Source organism: Lepisosteus platostomus, chromosome 23 (genome assembly GCF_059453375.1).
Source record: "Lepisosteus platostomus isolate fLepPlt1 chromosome 23, fLepPlt1.hap1, whole genome shotgun sequence".
Lineage (NCBI taxonomy): Eukaryota > Metazoa > Chordata > Actinopteri > Semionotiformes > Lepisosteidae > Lepisosteus > Lepisosteus platostomus.
In genome coordinates, this window is record NC_142633.1 from 17,049,442 (window position 1) to 17,063,370 (window position 13,929).

Consider the following 13,929-nt stretch of genomic DNA (forward strand, 5'->3'; position numbering starts at 1 on the left):
AGTACTACCAACACTTCTTCTGAACTCGGGATCAGTGGTTCTCAATCCTGGTCCTGAAGTCTGCTGGTCTGTGTCTGCTGGTTATTCACATCTTTATGTAAATTTGCTTTCTGCTCTTAAAAGACCTGAATGGAATTTTAATCGCTGCGAAGTCTGTGCTAATTAGAGAGTTTCAGGACTGCCCTCATATGTGCCAGCTGAAATCTAACCAACCGGATGTGAGCAGAATCAAATACACCGTGGGACTTGAATTGATGGGAATGACACTGCAGTGGTCATTCCCATCAATTCATCACCTACATACAGCTGCTTAGACAGAAATAAGGGAGTACTACCTAATTAGTAAGTTAAGGAGAGACTGCATAAAGTTCTGTGTGCTGTAGTTGTTGGAAATAACGCACTTAAGAGCATGTGCAACTTAAGACTGGGGGTAGAAACAAAGTCAAAACCAGCAAGCATTACATTCACAAATTAGAGAAAGAGCTGCATCACACAACGAAAGAGGCTCAGTGCCTCCTGCCCCCTGGAGAAAGAGGCTCAGTGCCTCCTGCCCCCTGGAGAAAGAGGCTCAGTGCCTCCTGCCCCCTGGAGAAAGAGGCTCAGTGCCTCCTGCCCCCTGGAGAAAGAGGCTCAGTGCCTCCTGCCCCCTGGAGAAAGAGGCTCAGTGCCTCCTGCCCCCTGGAGAAAGAGGCTCAGTGCCTCCTGCCCCCTGGAGAAAGAGGCTCAGTGCCTCCTGCCCCCTGGAGAAAGAGGCTCAGTGCCTCCTGCCCCTTGGAGAAAGAGGCTCAGTGCCTCCTGCCCCCTGGAGAAAGAGGCTCAGTGCCTCCTGCCCCTGGAAACGCTGCTCTGATGGCTCTGTACCTTCTTCTTCATGGTCATGGCGTTGCGCAGGTGAATGGCCAGCTGCCTGATGTAGATGAAGCCCTGCTGATAGGACTCCTGAGTGTCCAGGGCGTACATTTCTGTCAGCGTCCTCTGCATGAAGTTGATGACTGGAAGCACGTTGGGAGAAGTAAACTTGCAGTTCTTCACGTAGGCTATGTACATGTGCTGGAAGATTGAAGCAGTAAAAATAATTCCATACTGTACTCAACAGCACAAGCCCTCTATGATCAAAAGATAAATTAATCATCTTATGATTAAGATATATCTGCAAGACGAAGATGTTTGCTTTTACAAACAGAGTTTCAGTCCGTTTCTGTGAACTCCTGTTGCACTGTTATTGGATTGCTTTGTTAACCACAGCAGCATGTAAGATCAGCACTTGGACCTACAAATTTGAAATTCTGATGAATTTTTATTTCTCACGTCAGCCAATGCCACAGGAGTGAGACCATCAACACTACATCATCACAAACAAGACACCAATAAACAGAAACAGCAAGGTAAGAAAATACCGAGCCCCAAAAAACGTGGAATAATGTTTAACTTGAGGTGTTAGCTAAGGAGCCATTTCCTCATGTGGACTCCAAAGCACATGCCTGCAACGAGGCCTGCAAATGCTTCCTGCTTAGCACACGCCTGTACGATCTCTTTAAGAAGGAGGCACAGCACCCACGAAAAGGAGCCCCGTGACCGGCGAGAGACAGATGAAGCGCCCCATTACCGTACCTTCAGGACAGAGGAGAGATAGGAACCCTGCTTGTGTCTGCAGATCTTGTTGAGGGCCAGGAAAGCCAGGACCCGGACCGTCTCCTCGCCAGTGCTCCACTGCTTGATCAGTTGCTGCAGGCGAATGAGCACAGCATGAAGACCCAAAGCAGGCCTTAAAACTAAAGGGCAGCTGGGAAGGGGTCTCAGTGTGCCGGGAGGCACTGGGACGACTGTGCTCTGAGGTTCGCCCAGAGGCTCTGATGTGCAAAGGTTTACTAATGGTTAAAACCCAGTGTGAGTAAATTTACCCCCCTTTTGAATTTTTTCAACTGTATTAAAAAATGATGAAAACCTGTAAGTATACATTTTTTTATACCACTGACTCATCTAATGAACTGCAAGCTTAAAAGTTAACCTGGCCATCTTTACTCACTGATAAAGCCCTTCATAATCAAGAAACATAAGGGCCTAGGTACAACCCTGTAAGGCCAGAAAACATACATTTAAATACAAGAAGTACAGTGAAATCGAGAAATAATAAAAGGCTGATGCAATACAGCTGAACACTTTAAAAGTACAATGTCAGGTAAATACTTAAATTATTTCTGGAAATGTCAGACAGCCTATTGCTGTGGGATTTGGGTGCAGGATTAACGTATTAGTTCCTTTCTAAAAATCAACTGGTCCCATGATATGCTTTGCAAACAAACATTTCTCTCTCTTCTCATTTAGCGCTCAGTGTGACAACACAAACAGGACAGGAGCTGTCAGGATCAGCACGTTTCCCCCCTCTCACCTTCAGGAAGTGTCTGCACTGCTTGGGAAGGCACAGGTAGTAGGGGACCATCTGGTTGGTGTGCTTGAGAACGGCGCTGATGACGGAGGCTTCTGTTAAACAGGACAGGAGCTGCGAAAAGAAAAATCCAGCTGTTTCTTCCCGGCCTCTCGTTCCCGTGCTGTGTGGGTCACCTACTTTGACACAGCACAACACCCGCCAGAGAGGAAGGATAAGCAGACCGGTACCGACCTGAACGAGCCCTGCCAGGTACATCTTGACGTCCGTTTGGGCCTTCTGCCACCTGGGGCTGGAGGAGGGGAGCACCAGCCTGCAGAAGGAAGTGACATCATCACATCAGGGCCTGCGGCCTCCTCACCTTGCATCACGGCTTGGCGACTGTCCTTCTTGCACGCAGGATTCCAGCCCCATGTGGAAATCCACGTGCTCTCATCAGGCACCCCATGATATAAAAAGAGGGTCTTTCTGAATAAACCATATTCCGAATAAGCAGTATGTCCATACGGACTCCTTATTCGGAACGCCACTCTCATGAGACCTTTCAGTCTTTCGTCTCTTTCTGCCATACATCTGTTAAGCAAATAGATCAGTAAATGGGGAGAGGAAACTATAAGTCCTTTTCTTCTTCAGTGAAGATTTAAATTCTGATGAAATGACACGCCTAAAGCCCTGCTGTTCATGGCCGGAAAAGCTCTCCGAGGGAGAAGAGTGAACTCCTCACAGTCAAAGAAACAATCCCCCTCTTGAGCCACAACCGCATACATGCTTATGTGAACAGGGAGATTCTCAACACCCAATTCAAGCAGGCGGAGAACAAATATTTTAGAAATCTGGGACAGTCTCCGTAATTCATAACTTGTTTGCTTAGACCAGTAACCTTCCTTTGCAGCCGTCCTCGTTTCTTCACTGACCCCTTTAATCGAATTAATAAAATGCTAATTAAGTTGACGAGGTGGGCGGATCTGAGCCTGCTTCTTCAAAAGCACTGGAAAAGGTCTGCGTTTCCCCACATTCCTGCAATCCCACATCCTGAGCAGCCAGTATTTCCAAATGAGGTGTTTCCACTGGCAGAATAGGCCTCTGCAAGTACTCAAGTACGTTCATATGTTCGTGTTGAGACGAAGAGGACACCCCAGATGAAACCGAATATGATGAAAACCGGATGGGATTCATGGATCAAGTAGCTACTAGCAGTCAAAGGAGCTGGATGTGCTGGACATGTTCGTAATAGTTCTGGCAATGGAGTGCCCAAAAGGGCTGTATGCCGAGTAGCCTTGGTATACAGGAAGAAGGGGCATTATTCGGGGTTCTTACTTCATCTTATCTTTATTTGGCTTCAGCAGGAGCATCTTCTGGAGAGGCAGGAAGAGGTCCTTGATGCAGAATGACACAAGGGCGTTGAATACTGGAACGAAGGAAGACTTAAGTCAGAATCATTAAAGTTAAACCGGTGAAGAACAACTCCACCCATTTTCCACAGCTAAAATCGATCTATAAGACCATACACTTTATGGTAGCTAAGGGTGCGTCCGCACTTGAATTATAAAGATTTGGGTAAAACTAGATCAAGATCAGGGCAAATGTGCGAGGTGACTATGGGTGCTCAGACAAGAACTAATAAAAGAAACCAGTACCGAGAAACAACTGCATCGCACTTCGTTGTGAAGTTCTTCCATGTTACATTTAGATAGTGTGTGTCACACACTTTACTTCGATTTGCATCAGGCTACTTCCCTTAAACGATCCAATTTGCCACCAAGGATATGCCCGTGCACGCTGTACTTACCTTGGATAAGGGCACTCAAGGGATACTATAACTCTCCAACTATACTCACCGCAGTACACTCAGGGTATGTGCAGTGGGACTGAAACCCTTAGTCACACCCTCGCCGAAAGCAAACAACCCGCTAGCACAGCACCCCACCCCCACCCCCCGAGGGCCGCACGCCGTGGGCTTACCTGAACCGTCCTCCACCTTGTACCGTCCTGGGTCCCCCCCCCCTCCCTGGGTCGTCGCCACGGCAGCTTTGAAGGCCTGCGTGACCTCCCGGAACAGGCGCGGCGAGAGCTCCTTCTGTGAAGGGGCACAGGGGGGCGCAGGTGGTGAGCCTGCAAATAGCCACACGGGCGCCCAATCCACGTCCCATGACCCCCAGAGGGGCACACAGCACCAGCCAGTCAGGGCTCTTCAATGGAGCACTAGCACCAGCCTAGCACACCGGTAAAGCGATCCCTATGCGCACCACACAGCTTGTTGCAAGTTTCCTCTCTTACCACAACTGACGTTTCTTTGTACTGATCCAATCTGGACACGCCCAAGCTCGGGTGAACCTCTTCAACGTTCCCATTTCGATTTCCCGACGCCGCGCGAGCTGAATGCACCCCCCCCCCGCCCCCCTTCCTTTAACAACTCATAGCAGGAGCAGAGCCGACAGAGAGGTGGAAAAAGAACCACGGCAGCTTGATTCGAAACGCCTTCCCCGTTAAAGGACTTGGCTGGGAGGGCCGGGGGCCCTGGAGCCTGGAGTTCGGTGGAGAACCCTGCAGCTGTGTCACTAGCGGGCTACGGCACTCACAGACTGTACACACACAGCTGGTCCGCACTGCAAGGTCTGAGCAGGTCAGAGCCCAGTCCCCACACACCAACCTCCACAAATCTTACCATGGTGTAACACGGTGAAAAGCAAAGCAATATGCAAGAAAGCAAAGTGAAATGACCAGTCAAAGCCAGACATACTACGTGGAAGGCAGCTGCGTCAGCATGCGCAGGCTGCAAAGGGACAAGTAAAGGTTTATTCCCTGCTGAGAAGAGAAGACAAGAAGACACCCAAAGAAGGCTCATACAGCCAAAACATTGTTTACTTGGTCCTTCGATACTACATGGAATACCGCTGTGAATCTTGCAAAGGGCGAATTCCTTTGCCAAACAGAGCAATCATCTGCACTATAGAAACTCCCGCTGAACAAGGACAAAGCAATGAAGACAATGGTTGATAACATGTAAAGAACACGTGTGCGCGTGTGACCTCCACCGTCCCGGTAACCTGGACAATCCAGATGGTGTGGGCATGAACACTCCGGGAAGCAAACAGCATTAAAAGAACAAATAACTGAACCACAAGAACAAAAAGATGACTTAATACCTTAATGCCTGCCTTCCACTCCTCCACCATCTTCTCAGTCACTTTGATCACATCAGCTGATTTTTTGGATTTTCCGGCTGGCTTTACGTCCTCATCACCTTCATCAGAACTGGCCTCCTGTCGGTGGAAAAGTTTAAAGTCTTCAAAGTGTCAGCAATCCTCGTGCCTTCAGGCAGAGATAAAGAGTCACAGCACAACAACAACCTGCAACAAATCATCGGGGACGAAGAACCACAATGTCGTGGCTCTGCTGTACACTTCTGGCTGCGAGACAAGACGGGCTCAGAGACCAGTGGAAGAAGTATTCTCCTCCTTTCAGGAGCCGTGAGCTCTCAGAACTGTAACAGCTAGGGGCAGGCTGGGTAAGGAGCACACTGATATCACAGCCAGCCTGTGTAGGCCTCTAACATAATCTAATGTGTGTAAATAGCCAAAGAGGGGATTAACCATTAGTTAATTAACTGGGTAATTAGGAGAAGAATCAGCAGACAGGTTCCCACATGGCTGAAATTAGTTGTTTGGTATATCAAGGGCTTCACAGGGGTGGGCGGGTTTTTGAAGAGCAGATATTTGTGCTCCAGAGGAGAGGTTTCTACAGTCAAGACTCCTCTTCGATTTACTTCTCTGTGCGACTGCTGGTTTTCACTCGCTCGGGCCCTTTGAGCCACTGCAATGAGGCCAGGGCCCGTCCCCCCCCCCCCCCTCCTCTCACTGGGGCGGCACCTCAAGGTGGGCGGGCAGCTTGTGGTATTTGCCGTCCTCCTCGTCCTCCGAGCTGTCCGAGCCGTCGAAGTTGAGCAGCTTCCGGTCGTTGTCCTCCAGGAACTTGTAGAACTCGGGATCCTTGCTCTTCAGCCGGCTCAGCTGCTCCTTATGCTCCGAGGCTTTGCCTTTCTTCCCGACTCTCCTGGGGGCACAAGGAAAGACGCGGAGCCGTCACGGCGCAGTAGGAAGGAGAACCCCTCCGCTGCCTAGCCACCTACAGGCACAAGTGCTCTTCCCTGTTTCCTCCTCTGCGCTTGGACCCCTATTGCGCTGCTGGTCCGTAAGCAGTCAAGAAACCATGAAATTCTCGCCAGAAGCTGGAGGCACCGGGAATAAGGAACAAGCTAACTAGCTACGGTGCTGAAGCACCTTCGCTGAGCTCCTAGACGAGATCCACAGGTGAAATTGCCCCTAGCACCCACAAGCCCTGCACTTACTGCTAGGCTTTCTTGGTCTGAACGTTCACTGTTTCACAGTAATTCTACTTGGACTTGACAGCTTTAAGAGAACTTAAAAGGGCTGCAAGTTACAAATGTATAAGCTTCTTTAAAATTAAGATGCATTATTACAGGGGTCCGACCAAACTGGTCCCGTGTACCCACACGCCAACAGGTTTTTGTTCCACCTGAGCACTCAAAATAACCGAACCCCTTCGAACACTCGTTTTTCATTTCCGAAATTATGTAGGAGGTGCCAATTAACTACAGATTCTCATGGGTTAACATGAGATCTCGGGAGTAGTAGAAAAAAAGGTTGCGACCAAGCTCAGCCGCAATGAAACCCAGCAGGAGTGTGGGTCTCCAGGGCCTGTCTTGCGAGCTCCTGTATTATTATACTTATTATAGCCTCTGCCACCAAGATGCACACACCGAGGACGTGTACTAGGAGGTGTGACCGAACTCTAAACTCACCTGTCCTGTGAGGCAGCTGTGGGATCTGCGGACCTCTTGCTCGGCCCCTCCTGCCCGGCGGCCATCTCCTCCTCGTAGTCCTCATCGTCCTCCAAGTCGAATCCCGACTCCAGGAACTCGTCCACGCTCAGGTCCTCCAGTTTCCTGGAACACAGTTCCCACTACACTGCAGGCTCAGCCATTTCCAGCTTAGAGCGCCACCCCAGCAACGGGTGCCGCCTATTTTGTGCTCGTTACCCATCACTTTAAAAAACGGTGGTCACGACAATTTCTTAAACGGGGTCTACGGTGATACTACACCCTGAACACCTGATTAAACTAGACAGCTCGTCTTGGGGAGATGGGAGAAAACCAGAGCACCCAGAGAAAGACCATTCAAACACAGAGAAAACATTCTTGTAGGAGAACACTGTTAAGCTAACTGTTCAACCAGCTGAGAGAAAACACGAGAACAGAGAAATACAATATGTTCAACTTTGGAGAACTGCGGAAACAAACTTTGTAGCCTCTTTGAGGCTTTCCTGGGTTATTTATTATTTAGATTTATTATATTTACGACGAGTCTTAATGAGCTCCCTAGTCGACCTTAATAGCAAAATTGATTAACTCATTACTGGATTATTTAATTGGGAAAAGGCTTCTCTGCACGTGGTCTATTTTCGACTGGTTGGTGTCAGGCAATATAAGATCCACGCTGAGACACTCCTCGGTACCGAAATGATAACCACGTATGAGAGGTCATCAGGAGAGTATTGAGCGCCATGCTTGGGGGTTATTTAGATTACCTTTCGATAGACTGCATCTCAATAACTTCGGGTGTTCTTTCATCTTTTATCTCTATTTTTAATAACGAGGTTTTCGTTCCTCTTTCAAGAAACCGTTACTAAACTATAATTGTCATGAAACTACTTAATCTGGCTCAAGAAGAGAATATTGGATATCTTTACTAGTGTGTGAAGCAATTTCGCTGCGTTTGAAAACTAACGCAGCACTCCTGAAATTTCGTGTTCAAATAGAAAAGGGTGCCTAGAAACTAGCGACATTCTGATGTTTTGAACGACTAAACCTTTTAAAAAGTTAACAACTGCGGAGGACAAACGTGTACCACCATCGACCACAGGCTTTAAAGATGAGGATTCTCCAACAGCCCAGCAAAATTACTTTCATTCTTGAAATAGAGACCTACAAAATATCAAACTCGTTTTAACTTAACTTGAAAGAGAGAGAAGACTTTTTTTTGTTTGTTTTAGTATGGCAGAAGAGCGCAACGCTTTTCATAATTACACATCTAACCACGACCGAGGGAAAAACGCGTGGTTTCACGACGGACACGGTCTGGCTACCTCAACAGAAAAATATCCCTAATATCTTCTAAACCTGGATTAACAGGGCCATCTTCTCCACACCGACAGAGCAAAACGACACATTAGCAATTTCTTAAACGCATGACATTTGTTTTCGTGCTTCTCTAGTCTAACGTGTAAAACCATACCTTCTACCGGCCGCCGCCATGCTAGACATACAACGTGACTCCTGCCGCTTCCCACAATGCAGCGGTGCAGCCGGCGTGTTAGTTTCATGTTTAACAATCGCACGTCCGGGAGCAAAGCGGGAGGGTGCAAAAACATTACTAGATAGATAACATCACTTTATTAGCCATATACAATTTCTTGCATTAGGAATCTGTCTTTTTGCATACCCCAGCTTGCTCTCCATTAGACACACAGACAGGGAGAGAAGCTGGGGGTCAGATTGCAGGGTCAGACATTTATACGGCGGCCCTGGAGCAGCTGGGGCCTTGCTCAGGGGCCCAACAGAGTAGGATTCCTCTGTTGGCTGCGGGATTTGAACCAGCAACTCTCCAGCCACGAGTGCAGACCCTGAGCCAGGGTGCCACTGCTCTGCCCATTAGACTCGTATTGTATAACCACTGCCATTTTAAAAAACAAAACTATTGATTGTGACAATAAGAAGCATTATGAAATGAGAATGGGAGTCAACTATTTACCCAAAGGGTCTTGGAACATTAGATTTACCCAGCCGTGCTGTTGAAGCTGGTATACCGACTTCTTTCAGGAAAACTGCTGGATGAGAAAACTGGATTAATTACCTACTTATCTCCTTTTATTTGGGCTTTTATGTTCTTATATGTTATTGGAGTGGTCAAGTACAGGGAAATCAAATGTTATCATTTATGTAGCAACATGAAATGTCAAATACAAACCATGTCCAAAACAAAACATTATTAATACTAATACATCTACTAGTACTAGTGCTGCTACTCGTATTGTTTTTACCTTTCCTGTAAAGCGTTTTGAGAGGACACTTGAAGACGCTGCATAAAATAAAGTTCATTGTTATTATAACAGCCCTGAATGGAGATGTCCTACGGGATTAAAAAGAGATTAATACATTTTTACCACTAACCTTAGCAGAAGGTCTGTTCATTTCTGCACTTTCAGAGCAGCTAGTATTGTAAAACACAGCACAAAACTGAGACTGACTGCAATCATAGTCTGAATAGTTCAAGATACGTTAGCCGTACATATACTCCTCACACTTTTTTTCTGGAAGCCTGAAATGTTATCTTACGCTGTATATTAAAAAAAATGTTACATTGTATGAATTGTCTCTTGTCGTTTTGATTTTGCAAGGCATACAATGTAGTTAGCTGTTCGAGACTCAAAATGGCTAAATACCATCAGAGCGGAAGGTACAAACCAAAAATTTCTTCTCTACTTTTCCCGTCTCTCTCAGGTTTTCGCTGTGTTGTGGTGAGCAGCATGAAGCTAGCTGCACTTAGCAACACGAATGATCCGGAAGTGTATGTAAATAGCCGAATTTCAATCAAAATAAAAGACTTTCAGCTACCACAGTAGCGTATGAGGACTATAGCAACATTAAGCGAAGTGACAAGCAGCTGAAACACCTGCTTTGTTATTTCTTCGTGGCTAACGTATTCCTTGAACATTCAGCCAAAATTTTAGAGGGTCCTTTTTTAAATTTTAAATCGCCTCCACTTATCTCCAAGTTTGACAAATCTAAGCTTATTAGAAGTTTTTATTAATTTTACAGCACCTTTCTTCCATTTATACTCCTGGAAAAATTGTCATTGCTATATTTGTTTTCATAGAAATGTTTTTTTTTTTCTGTTCAGTGAAAAAGGTTTTAATCTGCATGCTTTTGAAGGAGCTGTATCTGAAACTTGTAATTAAATCAAATCCTTTATTATATTTAAATTCCATCAGTTTTTTTAAACTACAACCAGGGACAAAAACATTTTTTGTACCATCAAAAGTGGTGAAACATACAATGTTAAGACAGTCAGCCAATAGCAAATCACCCTTCTTCATTCTGTTTTAAGTCTTTATTAATATTGTTGGTCTGGGTGGATCACCTCTAGAAAAACTGCAGTGCAGAATTGGATGGGGAAAATTTGTGCCTCTCCACAGGTGGATGGAATCTATTGCACAGACCCTCAGATAATAGGATATCACCTTGGTTTTGGCAACTAAGTGTCTCTGTCAAAACCGCTGGGGTTTATAGAGCACCTCCTTTTCCCAGACTGGGACTGTGCAGCGATGGGCAGAGAGCAGTCTCACTCCCCTCCCAGCCAAACAAAAATTTGTGCCTCTTCAAAAATATTTCATTTAAACTCTACAGATCCTCAGCTAATATAGTACATCTCCATGGTTTTCTCAGATAACTGTCTTTGCTAAAGTTGCTGGGGTTTATAGAACCACTTGCTGTTCCCAGACTGGGACCGTGCAGTGATGGGCAGGGAAAAGTGTAAACAACAACAACCGTGATCCCATCCAAAGTAATTCTGACACTGAAGATAATAGTATTGCGACCAAAACCATAGCTGTGACATGGAGTAACCATACAATAAAAAAACGGTTCTTAGACACAGAGTGGAGGACTGGCAATGTTTTGAAAAGGCAGAAACCGTTATGCATCTAAATCACCCAACAGCCAAAAAAAACAAAGGTGGAGTGCGATGATCGCACTGAGCGGTTTAACTTTGTGTAGGTATGACACAGAATGACAGAGATACTGAATCTGTAGGGTTTCCGTGTTGCTCAGACAATTGTGATGTTAAAGCCATGGCATTAAAAACTGGGTTCACTTTAATGAACAAATGTAAACCACTCAGCAGTTTAATACATAATAAGTCAGATGTAACCAAAAAAAAAGTAAAATTGATGCGTCACATGTCAGCATTGGTGCTCAAACAGCGCTGGATTATCTCAGTTTTGGGGCTTATTGTGGTAAGACAGACAATAAACAGATGGTTTCCCAGGACAATGAGGTTGAGTTAAATGATGACACAGAAGTGAGAAGTAGTATTGAATGTGTATCCATCACCCAGGGAAATTGTTCCTCATGTCATTCCCTCTGAAAGTGAAATGTACAGTATGTGCAGAAGTGATGTCGATGATATGAATCTAGATGGTAGCTGTTATGAGAACACCCCTGAAATTAAAACACGAGCACAGTGGTAATTTTTCAAAACCAGCTAAAATAACCCAGGAAACTTTGCAGAGTCGGTATGTATATCTTCAGTGTCATAGTTACTTCCACGGTATAAGAAGACCTGTCTGCTCATATTTATGATACCTGCATTTTCATGGGTAGTAGATACTACCCATGAGGTAACAGTAACACACTTGTCACACAGTCTGTTTTCAATCTCAGACGTCTAGTGTCACAACTGAACACACTAGCAGTGCCCCCACTTTTACAGGTGCTGAGGACTCATGTTGTTGAGATGTTGATTTTGGATGCATAGAGAATGTGAATTCTCCATTTCTTCACCATTTAAAAAAAATGTAATATGTATATGTGACAGATATAAACAGACAGGAGAACAAAGGGCCCAATGAATATTTTGGTTAAAAAAGTTTTTAGGAAGAAAAATGTAATTTCCTGTCGTCAATCCCAATATGGACAGACATTCATAATGGACAGATTCCAGCAATACCAAAAAATGGACGGATTACATCCATTTCTTGAGGTCAAGTTCAAAATGAATGTTTGTAAAGGTTAGAAACTCTTTACAAAGCACATAAAGGGGAATTTTGTGATAAGATAAGACTGAATTTGTCTAGAATAAGTAAGTCTCCTGCCCTTGTGGAAGAGGAGGAATGGAACAAGTCAAGAAAATTCCACAAGATCTCAGGCGTTCATTCCAAAAAACCACTATCAAGACAATCAAACATTTTAAGTCTAAATGATAAATGCAAAATTTATGGTCATCCAAATTGATCACAACAATAATTATATTCTCGAAAACAGGTAAAAAAAAGCCCTAAACAAGTGCCCGATCAGGAACTCCCGCCGTAACAACCGCATTCCTTTGGTGCTTCCTTACCACCCTAACACACTTCCTATCCCCAGGACCATTAACCAGAACTTTTCCATCCTACAGGATGATCCCTCCATTGGGGCCCTCTTTTCTGATCGCCCTATCATCTCATATCGCCGACCACCTAATCTGCGTAACCTCCTTGTCCACAGCTCCCTTGACCGCCCTCAGCAACCATCCACACCAGGCACTTTCCCTTGCAAAAGAGCTCGCTGTATCACCTGCAAGTACACAGCCACCACCACACTCATTCAAGGCCCCTCAGGACAATTCCGGATCACCCAGACAGCATCTTGTACCTCCAGCAACCTTATTTACTGTATCTCTTGCAGTAAATGCCCAGCCATCTACATTGGGGAAACAGGAAGGAGACTCGGAGACCGCTTCAGAGAACACGTCAGGGCTGTGAAGATTAAAGATCTCTCCAAGCCCATTGTTTCTCATTTCACCTCTGACGGCCACGACCACTCTAATCTCTCCGTCTGTGTTCTCAAAGACGGTTTTCCGAACTCATACATCAGAAAGACCCCCGAAACTAAAATTATTCTGCAGCTAGGATCACACATTCTCCCTTCCCTTAACGACAGATTACTGTTCTTTTAAATTTTCTCCATTCATTGGAAGTTTCATTTCACACCTCTCTGCACCCATTCTGACTTCACACCTCTTGATTGGCCTCTCTTTCTGTCCCCTGCTCCCGCCTCTCACTCCTCCTCCCTCTCAACCTTTGTTCTCCCGCTACTTTACCTTTGCCTACTGCCCTGTCTCTCTCACACCTGAAGAAGGCTCCACGGCCGAAACGTTGTGTTCTCTTTCTTCTTTTTTTCAGCATGGAATAAACCTATTACTTGTTCTAATGCTATGTTTGTTTTCTAGAAATAAAGGAAGCATCAGACAGAGACACATGTTGGTCAAACCATGTACTCACAGTTGAGAATGCCAATACTCATGAAACACAAAAAAACCTGGAGCCACTGAACAAGTACATATCAACACTACCGCATAGTAAAGAGGCACTGAAAAAGTCTTTGAATAGATTGCAATCAGTGACAAAGAAACAGACAGCCTTACCTGTAACAATACACAAGACGTTCAAGACCCTCTGGGATCAGAAGGTGGTCTTCTAAACCCCAGCAGTTTTGACAGACACTTATGTGACAAAAACAATGTGATTTTCTAATATCTGTGGGTCTGTAGAATAGATTTAAGGTATTTTTGAAGAGGCACAAATTTTGTCGTGACAGGAGTGAGACTGCTCCCTGCCCATTGCTGCATGGTCCCAGTCTGGGAATGGGAGGTGCTCTATAAACCCCAGCAGTTTTGACAGACACACTTATCTGAGAAAACCATGGT

The 13,929-nt window shown here is 45.4% G+C and overlaps 1 protein-coding gene across 4 annotated transcripts in view; it reads right to left on the reverse strand.

Annotated features, from left to right (window-relative positions):
• The window catches only part of noc2l (NOC2-like nucleolar associated transcriptional repressor), an 88,216-nt gene that overhangs the window by 23,125 nt on the left and 51,162 nt on the right, over positions 1–13,929 (reverse strand). For 3 of the 4 annotated variants that reach the window (XM_088617200.1, XM_088617202.1, XM_088617199.1), the window contains 9 exons: positions 7,209–7,352; positions 6,256–6,439; positions 5,533–5,649; positions 4,349–4,463; positions 3,704–3,794; positions 2,621–2,699; positions 2,390–2,500; positions 1,612–1,725; positions 862–1,050 (listed from right to left, as the gene is read on the reverse strand). In XM_088617200.1, coding sequence (XP_088473326.1) covers positions 862–1,050; positions 1,612–1,725; positions 2,390–2,500; positions 2,621–2,699; positions 3,704–3,794; positions 4,349–4,463; positions 5,533–5,649; positions 6,256–6,439; positions 7,209–7,352 — 1,144 coding nt within the window. Of the gene's footprint in view, positions 1–861; positions 1,051–1,611; positions 1,726–2,389; positions 2,501–2,620; positions 2,700–3,703; positions 3,795–4,348; positions 4,464–5,532; positions 5,650–6,255; positions 6,440–7,208; positions 7,353–8,700; positions 8,775–13,929 lie in introns of those variants that run through there. The other variant, XM_088617198.1, reaches the window with a different exon arrangement.